Raw genomic sequence first — 15,292 nt, forward strand, 5'->3', positions numbered from 1 at the left:
AACGTTCGCTTTGCGGCTACGCTCGCGGACGAGTAGCCGCAGGCGGGAACGCGGGGGTGGGCGTGGTGGCGGTGGTGATAGCGCGTTTGACCTCTCGTTTCTCCTTCCCTCGCTCGCCCGTTTCTCGCCGGTACGCACACAACAATTCCGCCACCCCCGACTTTTCCTTGCCAGTTTTGCAAACTCCCTCGGGTTACCTGTACTCGGCTCGAACACGCAGCGACAGGTAACCGAATCGCCGTGTCGAACAGTTCATATATAACGCGTCACACTGGGGGCACGGAAACGCTGCCGACCGAGATTGGGGTGGCTGGGTAAAAGAACGAACGTGAGCTCGTTCGAGGGTGCGAGGAAAAAACGAACTGGACGCGGCAAGTCGAGAACGTCGTTGTTTAATCATCGGTTGCCGTGAAATAAACTCGGCCATCCAGGGAAAGCACGACCGTTTAGAGTTCCACGATCGCATTCACATTTCGTCTTTTCCGTTTTTCTGTAAATAGCGGGAAATTTCCAGAAACATAGAACGTATTCGATTCGTTTCGTCGAGGTACGGTCGATAAAACGGTCGACGTTGAACGAAACCCGTCTCTCATTAAGAAGAGTAATCGTCGTCGTAAAAGTTGGCCAAAGTACCGAGAGTTCCGGATGCGAGACAAGAATTTGCTCGGACTGGTTCGATGGAAGGTTGAGGAAGAGTGGAAAGATTTCGTTGGAGAGTAGCGATCGCGACATGCCGAGCCAAAACTCGTAAACGCATACGCGTGCAGGATCGCGTTCGAAGGGTGGGACGAGTGCGCGTAAAGCGGAAGCTTCACAGACACGCGCCCCTATATGTGCACGAGTACACGGACGCGGGAAAAGTACGAGGGTAGGAAGGGAAGTACGATATCGCGGCACAGTGGCCAAGCTATCCGGCCATGCACGTACAATCTAGCTACTGTTTCGCAACGAGAAGGCCCCGAAGGGGAAGTAAGCAGTATCTCTCGAGTTTCCCTCGCGGCTCCTCGGTCCTCCGTCCTCCGTCCTCTGTCCGTCCTCCTTCTTCGTCTTCTCTATGTCCGTCTCTCTTTCTCTCATCTCCGAATCTACTATTACGGCTTGCCGCTTCGTACACCCCGACACCGCGACCCCCTTCGAATCTTGCTGGCAGAAGGGAAGATCGAAGGAGTGGGGTTGCTCCGTTCGTCCGTTCGTACGTACGTAGGGTATGTCTGTTCGTCCGGCTGTATCGTCTCGTCCCGTCTCGTCTCGACTCGACTCGTCTCGTCTCGTCTCGCGTGACGGCCTCGTCAGCCGTCAGCCAAGCTCCGTCCGGATCGATACGCTTGCCACCCTTACGACCCCAACTTCCTCCACCTTCTCCTGTGAAAAGCAATGCACCTACCATCCGCGCCCCTCACCATCGCCATCACCTACCCACCCTACTCTCTATCCCTGCTCGCGTCTCCTCGCGTCTCCTCCGCGAACCTTCCTTTTCCCCTGACCCCCGTACCTCTTCTTCCTCAGCCGCTACCTCCTCCACCACCTCCTCCTCCTCCTCCTCCTCCTCCTCTTTCTCCGGCTGCTGCCTCCTGCCAGCAAGCAGAGTCTAGTTGAGTCGAGTTGAGCCACCGGCCGGGTCAGAAGACGTCTGCTGCCCGGGCGAGCGACAGCTACCACCCTCCCCATTCAAACACCCACCTCAAACCACCCTCATTTTACCACCTCCTCCACCTTCGACCGTCCACCCACCCCTCGACCTACTCCACGACTCCATTCTACCGCGACGTGCCGCGAGATGGACAGCCTCGCCTCACCGTCGAATCCGCACTCCAAACTCGCTCACCCCTCTGTATCGTTCACATAAACGCTACCCTCTCAGTAGTGGTGGTGAACGCCACCGTCCTCTTCGTCAACCACTACCAACGCTACTTCTCGCTACTACCACCGATGCCAACTCTACCTCCTTCCCATCCTCCTCTTCCTCTTCCTTTTTCACTTCCTCCTTGTCCTCATCCTCATACTCATGCTGCTGCTACTGCACTACGTTCTACCCCTTTGCTACACCGTATCTCGAGTCCACACTTTTCCCAAGTATTCTTCCACATCCCACATCGAACGAATCGAGGGGGGAGTATGACGACAGGGACCATCGTCTTGTCAGTGGCGAGTCTGTGGTGTACAGGCGGACAGTTGCGACATACAGCTCCGCGTCTGTCAAATCGTTCCTTCGAAACTCCCTTCGAATGAACGCTTTTGCAGCTGTCGACGGAACCTTTCCAATCGAGCTCATGGCAAAGAAAAAAAAACCCGTCCAAGACATTTGGATAAAATATTATAGTTTGTTATTAGCTTAAACTTCCAGTATCGAACGTGCACCGTTCAAAGTTTGCAGAAGTAAGAAGTCGCGACGATTAGCTGTCTGCGTCTTTCTCCGCGCCTCTTGTGTCGAGGATCGTAACGGCCAAAGATCGGCCGTAATGAATCATTAGTAGTCGAGAGTCAATCGAAGATTAATTAATCGTTAAGATTCGAGAACCAATTAAAGTTTTCTCGACAACGAATCCTCTTGCTTGCGAGCACCGTAAAGATTCCGATTTGTTTTCTTCCCGGTTTCATAGGGTCTCGAGAATCGAGGCACCGTTTTCATTCGCGTCATTTCCTTCGTTACCGAATTATTCCTTTTTTTTTCTTCTTCTTCCCTTTTCGTTCCTTTTTCGTTTCGACTTTCGACTTCGCCCAGTGATATCAATCGTTCACCTTTAAACGCGGCGGAACCGTAAAGTTTCCGCGCTTTACCGCCAAGTTTGATGGCCCGGTGACTCACAATCAACCGAGGAGAAGCGGAGAGACGAATAAGCCAGGGAAATGGAGTAAGAGCATGGAAATAGTGGAAGCGAAAGAGAATAAGAGGGCGATAGAGAGAGGAAGGGAACGAAAGATATTTTGGCACGATGACAGCTTGCTGCGCTTGTCGCTCTCGTTGAAAGGAAGGTGGACGTCACGGTGTAGGGTGGCCAACGTACGAACGAGGGGTAAAGAAAGGGGAAGAAAGCGAGAATAACGACAGCTAGACGCCGCGTTCTGTAGCGGTGCAAAAACAAGGCCGCGTACACGTTAGAAACGCGCACCGGTCAGTCTAGCAACGGATAAGGCCAATAGATCGGTTCGATTTTAATCAACGTCGATTACTTCGAAGACGAACGAACAAGCGATCGATACAGTCAACGTCGAGCGTCAGTCACGCGACGCGACGCGACGTCGAGTTCAGATTTCTTGTCACGGTGACGGACTAAAGTTTCGCCGTTTCGTAAGCTCAGCCGGGGTTTCTCGTTGTCTCGTTGATTTTCCAACGATTTAAGGGAAACGACTGTTGGTGGTTAAAAAATATCGAGGGTTGGAAGGGATCTAAGGTTTGCGTTTACGCGGCTAGATCGAAGCCGGGGTCGAAGCCGAAGCGAGTAGAACGCGAACGGAAAAGAACGGTAGAGGGTCAACGAGAATGGTTCGTGCGATCCTGCGGAGCCATGGCCAGTTTTTTTCTTCCAGCAGCGTGACATACGGTGAAAATTATTGCCGTCGTCCGTACCGCTCCCCTGGCCGCTCTATCCTCTCTGCCGCCCTCCGTCTCACTCCCCCGCCTTCTTGTGGATCGGACGAGTCGGAGGCGATCCCTGCCTCCCACGATACGGCACTGACGCCATCGTAGATGGGTGCCAGCTATCTAAGGGGTGATTTCTAATTTATGAGACTGGGGCGATGTGATGAACAGACGTCATAAAGCATGTCGCGCCCCGCGTCTGCAGCCTGCCACTCCTCCTCTGCCTCTACCTATGCCCCTGCCTCTGATTCTGACTCTGACTCTGCTTCTGCCTTCGCCTCTTACTTCGCCCCCGTTCCCAACCCGGTTACGCCACCCTGCCCCGTCACCCGACCACCCGTCCAACCGTCCAACCCGTCCACCCCCCTGTTATCGCTGCCTCCGACCTCTCCGGCCCTCTTCCACCTTCCGACGAACCCTACTTCCAACGCCTCACACCCTCGTTCCGTGATTTGTGGCCTCTCGAATTCTCTTCGCGGGCTTCTCCTTCCCGAAACTTTCCTCCCTCTCACCCTCTACCCTTCTCTCTTTTCCTCTTCCCGATCGACGCTCCTTTTCTCATCCTCGCTTCTCACTTCCCCCATAGCTCTATTATCTCTCCCTCTTCATCTCTCTATCTCTCTATCCGAGGCCCCAGGCTCGCTCGTCTATCCACAACTTTGTTGAATTCTTCATAAAGGTAGACAACACGAACCTTCTTGGAAACGATTCTATCCTTCGTACAGAATAATCCAGTTATTAATTAGATTCGTTCGCCGTTGCGTCCACTCGATCGCGACTCGTTTCCGCCGAATTTCATCTTGGCATAACGCGCTTTTCACGCGCTGATCTTGCACAGTGCATCAGTGATACACTTTTACGGTCTCGTCCGTTTTAACGAGTGCCAGACGTCGCTCGCTTCCTCTCTTAATTCGTCGCTGATTCGCCACGCCGTGCCGCGGATATTTCTACCGATTGACCTTAATACGCGACATAGTTCGTATATAGATAGAGACACCGATGCACCGACGATTACTGTTGACCCGCGATCAAAAATCCTCGCATACCTTATAAACCCGTGATGATTATCGGACGGAAGATAAACTATTTCGACAGACGTTATTCCTTCATCTTAAATAGATCGCCATTGCTAATACAACGGCGTAAGTTGTAAGAGAATAGCTGAGACGGGTTCAAAGGCGTTGCTAAGCATTTTACAGTCATTTAAGAGCACAGGATCATTGGTTCGAAAGGTTCGCAAAGTGGTACGCTGGTTTCCGACAGTAGGAATGTCGGTCGATCGATCGAACGATCGGGACGTACTGGCAGGTACGTTCGATCGAAGCAGGTAGTTGCCGATGAGCCACGAGAATACGTTCAAGAAGAGAAGAACGGTTGAAAACGTAGCGCGCGATGCGGCGTGGCTCGGTGTGGTGCGGCCCACGGAACCTTTGTGAAAAATCGTGTTATAACCCTAATTTAATTTTATGGCCGGCATTACAGCGGATTGTGTTGTATATCGGGGTCTGGGCATAATGGCCGTATATGGCGGCCACGTATAATAATGGAGAAAGAGAAGGAACGATGAATAGGTGGAGGAGAAAAGAAGGGAAACGTGAAAGGAAAGAGAGAAGGACGAAAGGTAGGAGGAAGGGCGGCTAATAATCAGTTGTAACGCGAACCGTCGTAAACCGCAAAACAACTAGAATCGAGCATCAAACTGGGTACAGAAGAGAGAGAAAAAAGTTGCAAAAAGGCTGGAAGATCAACTTGGAGGAACGAACGATGATGCGGTCCAGCGAGGGTGCGTGTTTATATTTAAAGGGATGGAAGCTGGAGTATCATTATCTCGATATGGAAGGGAAGAGGTCTTTTTCATCTCGTTCCGTGGCCTTTCGTCGCTGGAGTCGCTTCGAGTTTGGCTAGTCAGATCTATCGGGTCTCTCCTTCGAAACCGATCCAATTTTTTCCATTAAGCTCTTCGCATATTACACCTTCTGTTTCAGGATAATTTCAATGAAAATCAAATACGACTAAATACGAAATATTTTCTAGATAAGGATTTTTCGATTCCTCGAAAATTTACGCTGTATTCGTAAGGTTCGAGACGGGCAGTGGGCCAAAGGGCGCAGAGTGAAGGAGTAGAAATCGTGGTAGGAAATTACTATAATACATCGGGTGTATCGAGTCCGGGACAAGAGCCGCGTATTCCGTTATTATTATTGATCGGCGTGGAGCGATATTAAAGTGGCCAGAGGGCTTTCTCTATATTTACGCTGGTTCTTCCGAAAACCGTGAAATTACTGATAATCACTGTGAGCGGGGAGTAACGCGGCTAGACGCACCCTTAACAATAACCGCGATGCTATAATCACCGATCCCCCTTTACGCTTCTTATCCCATACCATTTCTCCTTTCCCCCTATTTCTTCTCCTCTTGTCTCGATTCCTCTCGACTCCTTCTCTTCTTCTTCGTCCATTTTTACGCGTCTTGCTCCGAAACAAAGACGCGAACGCAACTTCTCGTTGAAACAGGGTCGTAAGAATCGTCGAGTGTCTTCGTGCTATAAATCGATACGCAAACATCGATCGATTCTCGAAGTATACGGTGTACGGTGTTCAGAGTACGGTGCAAAAGCGCGACAAAACGCCGTATCTCCGTGCAACGTGACCGGAACGGTCTTGGAAACGTACTCGAGAACGAAGGAACGAACGAGAATGAGCGGGGTCAGTCGTCGAGCGGGTAGGCAGCAGTTCGACTTGGGCTGCCGGCCGCCGTAAAAACGTCAATTAAAGTGTTTTATTTGATCCTTCGTTAGAACGTTGAAATGGAATTTTGATTTATGTCTGTACCGTACTCGATGTGTGTATCTGTGCATACGAGTACCATGGCGGAACTCGCCCGCGCGCGTACGCGTAAATAAAATAAATAGGAGGCTATAATTAGTCGGCGGATACGGTCGTGCACTGTACGCGACCGGTTCGCGAGTTCCAATCGACTTTGTCGACGAACAAATTCCACGGGTAGGCGCATCGAGGCGATACGGTGAACGTCTCGGCGACGATTTCGTAACTTCTCGGTGTCGATCGAAACGGAGCGAGTTTCATCGATTTCGCGGTCAATCGAATCGGTACGATCAATAACGATCCCTGGCTCCGTTTATCGCAACAGATTTAACAGCGTGGTTATCGGGCATGAGAGAAAGAAGGAAAGAAGGAAAGAAAAAAAGCAAGAGGAGAAGTTGGACGACAGGCAGCAGCGAGATGCCCACGCGCTCGTCGATGTCCTCGCGAAGCGATTTATTATCGAGAACCGGTGTGCGTTCGGGAGCGTCGAGGCCGAGGAAATAACACGTGCGATCGGAGCGTGCGCTGGAGCGAGCGAATGACCGAGTTAAGTGAAGAAGAGTCGTACCAGCCGTCCCGCCAGCCGGCCGTCCAAATGTTATTGTTTATTGTGGCCCAACGACAGCTTGATTTATCATGCGAGCCGGCCATAGCCATGCGTGAAATAGTGGCATAATCCCGTTGATTTGTGGCTACCATTGTTCGCGCTACCACTCCGCTGAAAGTATTTTTTTTTTTTGTTTTTCGCTTTTTTGTTTACACCCGATTATTGTCTTTCCCGTTCGATGCGGCGCTTTCTGTTTTTCCCAGCGTCACCGGTGCGATCCGTTTAAAGGACCTGCCAACTCGAATCGAACGTTATCGTTTGTACGGTCGCGTTTGCACGCGAAAACGCGAGCTCTAATTTCCCGTACAGCTTCGTGACTCGTTAAACGCGTTGCCGGCGAGTAGCTTTACCCGCGGAACCAGCCTATCGATTCTATTTCTTTCGCTTCGACGATTTTCCGTCAATCGCGCGGAAATTTGTACGCGGTTACTCGGATCGCAAAACCGACGCTTATTCCTCGATTACCTTACGGCTATCGATAAACCAACCGTGTAATTCGTCGCGCGTAATTATAATTCGTTAAGTCGTTGATGTTCTCGTCGATTATGCGAGGATACCGAAGGAAAGAGTCGATGAAACCGAGTTTGCTAGTACGAATAGCTTAGGGTCGGTCTCGAGACATTGTCAAGGGTCGAGTGATAAACAACTGGCGAGACTTTGAACCCGGTAAGTGGCTTGTTCTCTGGTGGGTAAGTAGCCGTCCGGTCATCGATAAGCCGACCTACTGTGCTTCTTACGCGGACGCGTATTACGGCGCGAAACGGCGGGCGGTCCCTTCCGTTTGACGAGAGCCATTCATCCTCATCCACCTACGTTGATACCTACACGGCTACCCGGACCGGTAACGCACGCACCCAGCCAGGCACGCGTGTTCTTCCATTGTGCATCCATCTATCACGCGTCAGAAGTAACGCGGCTTTGCTGCCGTGATCAGAGTCCAGGCTAGAGCCGCTTTATAGCTCCGAAACCTTCTCTCCCCTCCTCGTTTCTCTGTCCATTCGCGACAATCGACTTCCCGTACGTACACGATTCTCCTCTTAACCACCGGCACGCTCAGGATTCGACTATGTTCGTGAAAATTACAAAGATGTACCGTCATTCGGTGGACGCGATATTTTGAAATTCGAATTCCGGATGTAGGTCCGAGTCCCTGCTGTGGAAGGGCCTCTAGCGGCTCGAAACACAGGCCCTTTGGCGATGACCTGCCAACGGTTCGCGCATTAGCTCGACAGATAGCGCTGCCTAATCGGGCCTCATAAATTACCAAATTAATATCCCGCGTTGCCGACGCCAGGCTATCCGTCAGGTGTCAGCCGCGGTGCAGATAGCAGCCGCTGCCTCCACCCACTACTCCCAGTTTCCCACCGCCGTTTCGCACCGTTCCCTTCTCTTCCCTTCCGTACTCATCGCCTACCGGCCTTCCGCGTTGGACCTTTCCTGTACTCTGGCAATTCCTTCCGGTCGCGGTTCACCCCCGTACGCTTTCGGAGAAAAAGTTGGTAAAACGTATGCTGGTGGACCACCCATGACGTTTCGTTGTTCTACAAGAGTTAACGGTGATCGAGCTCATAGGCATGCAACGGAGGATACATCGTTCTCTCGGTTAACCACCTCCTTTCCTCCCTGTTGGTTTTCTACCGGCCCCTATCTCTTCGCCTCACCCTGTCCACCACGGTCTCTCTTTGTCGTTCGTTTCGACGCGCTCGCTGTCAGGCTGTCCATTCCGTTTAACTCGCCCACGCGCGACGCGTAAACGCATAAAGGGAAACAGGGCCGAAAGGTGTTCGGAGGAGGAACGGTGTGGATGGAGGAGTGTATGGGTCGCGGTCAGTGGCGTAGAGCGAAAACGCAGGGACATTCGAATGCCAAGATATTTGGATGGTGGATGAACGAGTAGCTGGTTGCACGGGAGACGAGAGAGGAGAGAAATGCGAACGAAGGGAGGATAGGCTTGGGTGGGAGCGTCCACGAAAGAAGGGGCAAGAACCGCTTACGAATTACGCGACGAGCAGCCAGCTACACAAACCGGCTTCGAGGTACCTTTATGCGACACGGCTGCCAATTAGCGAGCTGACATCGACCTGACTGACCACCGTGCACTGCCAACCAGTCGTTTCTTCGGATCCGTCCTCGCCTCCCCTTCGCCCTCGTCTTCGTCTTTGCCTTCGCCTTCGCCATCGCCATTGCCTTCGCCTTCTCTTTCGCCTTCGCCTTCACCTTCACCTTCACCTTCACCTTCACCTTACTTCTCTCGGCATGGCATCGTCGTCATCGATCTTTGCTCTAGTCGGGCTCCCGAGTTGAAATCGTTCACCCGTTTCCCGCCTTTTTCATTTATTCCACCCCTCAACCGATCTTCGATCAGATTTTTAAAAAATTCGAAACTATCGAACCGCGATATCTCGGAAAGACTGAAAGACTTTTGGCGATGACGATACTCGTACCATTCGGCGAGGTGGGTATCACGGTCGAAACGACAAGGAGAGAATTAATTCGCGGCTGACGCGAGTCGGTGGAAAGCATGAACGCACTCTCGGGATGTCCAGGGATTCGGCTTGGGTAACGAGCGAATCTTGGACGAGTTCTGGCGCATCGGTGTTGGTAATTAATCGACCGTTACTCGTATAATTTACAATGCGCGGCGAACATCGAGAGTCGTTGGTATAAAATCCCAGAAGGGACGCGCGGCAAGTCGGTGGACGGCTTAAAATCGTCGATCGATGCCGTTTTCTCGTGGAGTACCGGTCGCGAGAATCGTTCCATGCATTACCGATCGGTAGCGAGAGCAAGGCAATAATTATTACGTATGTCGACTGGTATTATTCGGGTACCTTTTAAAATGTCAATAAAAAAAACTTGAACGGGGATCCGCTATCTTTGTCGTTTCCTCTTTCACGCTCCCTTGGCCCCGCTGTCGACCCGCAGCCCTCGAGCGTCGCTTTCTTCTACCCCTTTTTTTAATGCCGATGCAGCTGCACTCTTTTCAGAGGAGGCCCCGTCACGTTGCATTACAGAATGATATTTGCTAATTGGGCACGAAGATAAAACGACAACGGCGTGGCAACTAATAACCGTCCTGCGTCCTCCGCCTCTTCATCCTCCTCCTCTTCCACCAACACCACCTCCACTGCGTCCCTTCGCGCAACACCACCTCCGCGTAGTTTCTCTTCTGCCGAGTCGGGCCTCAGGGGAGCGGATAATCATACGTTGAACCGCGTCGCAACTAGCCGGAACACTTTGGGACGATGCGCGTCGTTCCCGTATCAGCCGCGTATCTGGCCGTTTTATCGGTTCGCTTCCTCGCCAACTACCGCTCGAACGGCTCGAAGCTAGTTTCGCGGACAAATTCCAGCGTGCTCTACAACCCTCGACTTTCCACCAAATTATCGATGATCGAGAATCGAGAATTCTCGTTTCGGTGAGCCCGAAATCGCGGATCTTTTCGCAAGACATTGTTCGTTGGTGCCGATGGCACGAATCGGAGCACGAGTAGCTACAGCCCTGGGGCGGTAATAAAAATGAGAGGAAGGAGAAACGTGTGGCTCGATCTGACGTCTGATGGAGACGTCTTCGTTCCAGACAGACGCTTCGGACGTTCGCGACGTTTGATCGACGGTTCTCTCCTCCTTTCGCACACGTTGCTCCGCATCGAACTCGCCTCCTCGCTCTCTCGCCTCTCTTCGCGCATCTCGTCTCGTCTCGTCTTGTCTTGTCTTGTCTCTTCTCCCGCGTCTTTCGCCACTCGCCTCCCCGCTGCCCGTTTCTCGCTTCTTGCTTCCCGCTACCAACACCACCATCCTCTTCAGCTTCTTCTCCTTCCACCTCTTGATCCGCTCGATTCTCCAGTTACTTGGTCGAGCTTCAGAGAAGGCACTTCGCACCCTGCCGTCATCGTTCGTGTTTTTGCCAGGCCGCCTATAAATAGTGTAGCCGTGCGGCGTGAGGCGCGATCCTCGCTTTTGCTCCGAACCGGACGCCTTCTCGCGTCACGAGCTCGTCATCGTATTCAAGGTCGCCACGCTGACGAAACCAAATTCGTTCTTTGTCCTCTTCGTCTTTCGCGCTTCGATCGATGACTACCGTCGGTCGGCGGGAAAATCGATGGAAAACCGAGAGAACGACCGCGGTGCGGCGATCCCTCGTAGCCTGCCGTTATCGCGTTATCGCGTTATCGAAGAGGAGTCGGGTAGAGCGGGCGTATAGTTAGGTAAACGAGGACGTTCGTTCCCATAACTGGAACTTCCCAAACGCGAAGTTACGAATAGAGTTGCAACGGGCCGCGTTGGCTGCGAGATGAGACGGGAGGAAAACACGGGGCTAACAGGGTGCGAGTTTGCCGCGTTATAGCCAAAGATACGGTCGTACCGAGGGGTGGCTGCCGAGTGGAAGGAAGTCGGCGAGAAGGGAATCTCGATGGGAGCGAGAAAGAGAGGAAGAGGTCGGCAAACAGCGAAAAGCGAACGCGCGCTTGCACAGCCTGCGCAACTTGATAATAATAAACTGAAAAAGGAGCAAAGGGCGTTATTTTAAAAGGGAAATGCAGCGCCGTATTTTTATGTCTTCGCCAGAACTTTTCATCTCTGGCGGTGCCGGGAAAACGCCAGGGGGGCGTACGGGGGTTGCGGAGGGTGCCGTGGGACGCGGCTATCCGTGGAAAACTCGCGAAAGCTAAAGCGAACGCGAACGCGAACGACGAAGAAGAGACGTGACCGAAAGAACCGAAGCCGGCCAGGCGGGACAAAGACGGCAAAGAGGGAACGCGGCACGAGAACGCTTGGGAAGAGTGTTTTGCTAGGATACGGGCTGAATGGAGGGTGAGTAGAAGGCTAAAACGCGGAATGAAACGGCAGACTGCCGCTGATGAAATTCATAATTTAGATCCAATGCGCTCTCTGTACCTCGTTTAGAATACACTGCTATTTATAGTCGAAATTTTCCTTCGGTACAAACCACCCCTTCCGACCACTGCCCCGCCGTCACCCCGATCTCCCGAAGGAACTCGAATTCGTCCCCCTCCGCGTCTATCGTTCCTTCGCGCTCGCCAAAAACCGTCTACCGATTATTTATTCTTCGCGGGGTGGATTTTACGCGACCACCGATGACCGCGTACCCGAAGGAATTCCCGAGTGCGATATCGTCGGAGAAGCCAAGACGGGGACCAACTGAAATGATAGATTACCAAGGAACGACGTCGCGTTAGGGCCCTACATGGACCTCGTGACGATCAACCGACACGCACCAGCAGGAACCGCCCCTTTCGTTTATCGTTAGTCGTCGCGTTTCATTCGGCAGTTATTCCTCCCTAATAGGATGTAATATTATACGAAGAGTCGCGTCCACTCGAATTCGCGGGCTTTAACGGCGGGAAAGCACGAGAAGGTTCTCCGCTCCTTTCCCTTACGAATCGGCTACCTTTCGATCGAACTATGTCAAACACCCTTCTCGACATTTCTCGAACTATTATACGCGTCGCGCGTAAATTCGTGGATCGCGTATCGCGTTCTACCTACGACCGCGACCGCTAAAACGCGGAGGGAAGCGAGAGAAACGGAGAGGCATCGTAAATTGACCGTAATTGCGTTCAATGTTACGCGCGCACGAACGGATCAAAGTCAATTGCTCGAAGTGACGGAGTCGCGAGAAAGACAACGAAACCAATTGCCTCTTGCTTCGACCGAGCCTAGGCCACTTTGCAAACATTTTCTCGGACAATCTATAAGAACCCCAATACCTCCTCTTCGTTCGGTGTTTCTTAAATTTCCGACTCGCTTGTCAACTTTGGCGAATGAAAACGATCCTGGAAGTTGGACGAATTTCGTTGATAAAACAAGTCGCGTTAACGGACGGTCGTCAGTGTACGCGGTCGCACGGTCGCTCGGTGGCGATGAATGACGAGGAGGACAAAGACGGGCGCGTGCAGACAATAAACGTTAAACTCGAATGGGTTGGCACACAAAGCGGTGGCTCGTAGAAGAAAATCTAGGATATGGAAAGAGAGAAAGAGAGACGGTCTCGACAGGGAGACGACGCGTCGATCAAGCGGTCCACAGAATCGGCATTCAAAGCTTCCTTTTTCTCCGACAGGCAGCACCGATCGTTAGGAAGTCGAGTGTCAAACTGTCCGGCTTGTCATCGCGAGCGCGCCACCGCGCCGTAGCTATCGCGGCGTTTACACGTTCGAAAGAGGAATGCGAGATTCTCGCTGTCTCCGGAAGATGAACGGGTACTCGTCGATGATAGCAGGTGTTTCTGATGCGAATCAAGAGCTAGTGAACAGGTTCTTTGCGTTTACACTTTCCTTCGCGTTTTTAAGCTAAGGAAATATTTACAGTTCATTCCGTTCGAATGTTCGACGAGACGGTAGTCGACTTTTGTCATCGATTGCTCATATTCCCCCGATACCATTCGTTCCTCTCCTCCGCCGCTCTTTCACTCTTTCGTTGTTCGATCGATCGAATCGTGCGCGTCCAAGCGGTCGCGATACCGTGTATCCTTCTAATTATCCTTCCGTTCGACCCTGGAGACCGGTCGGTGCGTCGCCGTTGGAGAAAGAAGAAAAACTCGACGGGTTTACCCACGATAAATCTCGCGGTACTCAGGTATAAAGAGGGCTGTGCTCCGTTCGACGATAACATTTTCCTTCTCCGTCGTTCGTTCGTTCTTTCCGTTTCTCTATCGTATCCTCCGGGAACGCGAGAGTCCTGCTCTATCGAATTTACCGAGAACGAAACGGAGCGAAGAGGAAGATGGGCGAGGAAGAAAGGAGAGCAGCGGGAACGCGAGGTAGAAAGGGTTGAGAGATCGGGCAGAAGATAAGACTCATAATGAAAGGCATTCATTCCACCGCGAACCCGACACGCTGAACTTGAGTGACGTGGTTGCAGACAGCTGCTCAAACCTGATCGCTCCGTACGCATCTCTGTCCGTTCGTCCATCCGTCTGTCCGTCAGTCCGTCAGCCCGTCTATCCGTCCATCCGTCCATCCGTCCATCCGTTCTTCCGTTCACGTCCGTGCGCTCCTTCTCGCATGATTTCCTTTGTATAACAATATCGTATAATCAGCCGAACCGGAGCCATGAAATCGATTCGATCCAAATCCTTCTTTCTCGATCCCGATTTTCCTTCCCTTTGCAATTCAACTTCTTCATTTTACGAGCTAGGAAATCTCTCTTACGCAATCGTGTCATTTCGTTACAATTAGATACGTATGGTAAGAGGAACGGATGAACGATTCATCAGGTGTATTGCGTGGTTAGATCGACAATGGGAAGATTGGAATTTTGCGAGGAAAGCAGATTGGGGTGTACCTGAGTACCGACAATATGTTTCAGAGTCTCTAGAGTTGTTTGGGTGGTAATAAAGCTATAAAACCTGTAGATCTGGCAACCATATTTTTCAAAAGCGATTAACGTACTACCTCGGGCATCGATTTAAAGAAGTTACAAATTTTCTACCACATCTGTTGGCTTTGTAGGTTTATCGTTGAACCGTGCTTGTTTTATACGCGCTATTTACTGCAGATGTTAAGAAAAAATTCGCGTCGTTTCTATTATTTAAGGCTGGTGTAAAATCGTTGGTGCGCAGTCTGCTAGTCTCCTCTCTTTTTTTGCAGACTCGTTCAGTTTGCACAGGCGATACGATTCCTTTAACAGTGACGATTCAACGAATTCCCGATAGAGCCTTTCCATGGGAATATCGATCGATTTCCCTTGAGAAAGAACGAAACGTGTTTCGTCGAGTCACCCACGATGCGCAACTCGACTTTTCGTACCTATTATAAGTGGAGAGCGATAAATCTTTCAACTTGGTAGACCTCCTCGAAGCACGAAGCACAGAGTATAGAGCACAGAGCACGTAGCTTGAATACCAGCTTTTCGGCAAGACTGCCGGTGTTATCTTTTGAGGAGAAAACTCGACGAAAGACCGGTTACCTCGTCTTCCTGGTTTCGTCATAGCGTATCGGATACCGATGCTTTCCACCTGAAATCTTGTTTACTCGAGAAAAGAACCGGGATAAACAGTTGACGATGCGCCATCTCTGCGACTCCGATCTTCCAACGAAGGATACGGTAAATCGGCAATGAAAGAATCGATGCATCTATCTAGGACGCGATCTACTATCCGATTACCTGATAACCTGATAACCTTGACCGATAATAAAAGGAAGTGTTGCGTTGAGCGTTATGATTGAAAATGTTCCAGTGACGTATTTCTTCTTCGTCTCTTTCACCCTCACCCACGCCGAGGTCTGCACTCGGTCGCTGATGTTCCTTCCGTTAC

At 51.5% G+C, this 15,292-nt stretch overlaps 2 protein-coding genes across 7 annotated transcripts in view; one reads left to right on the top strand and one right to left on the bottom strand.

Annotated features, from left to right (window-relative positions):
- Positions 1–15,292, bottom strand: part of LOC117603374 (uncharacterized) — a 183,652-nt gene that overhangs the window by 32,067 nt on the left and 136,293 nt on the right. The gene's annotated exons all lie outside the window — the stretch shown is intronic.
- tio (zinc finger domain-containing protein tiptop) overlaps positions 1–15,292 on the top strand; it is a 66,414-nt gene that overhangs the window by 6,671 nt on the left and 44,451 nt on the right. For 2 of the 6 annotated variants that reach the window (XM_076688115.1, XM_076688116.1), the window contains exon 1: positions 10,041–11,826. The exons of the other annotated variants lie outside the window; for them this stretch is intronic. Coding sequence is in view for 1 of the 2 variants with exons in the window: in XM_076688116.1 (XP_076544231.1) it covers positions 11,820–11,826 (7 nt within the window). In the remaining variant the exon portion in view is untranslated. Of the gene's footprint in view, positions 1–10,040; positions 11,827–15,292 lie in introns of those variants that run through there. 6 annotated transcript variants of the gene reach the window in all.

This window comes from Osmia lignaria, chromosome 4 (genome assembly GCF_051020975.1).
Source record: "Osmia lignaria lignaria isolate PbOS001 chromosome 4, iyOsmLign1, whole genome shotgun sequence".
Classification (NCBI taxonomy): domain Eukaryota; kingdom Metazoa; phylum Arthropoda; class Insecta; order Hymenoptera; family Megachilidae; genus Osmia; species Osmia lignaria.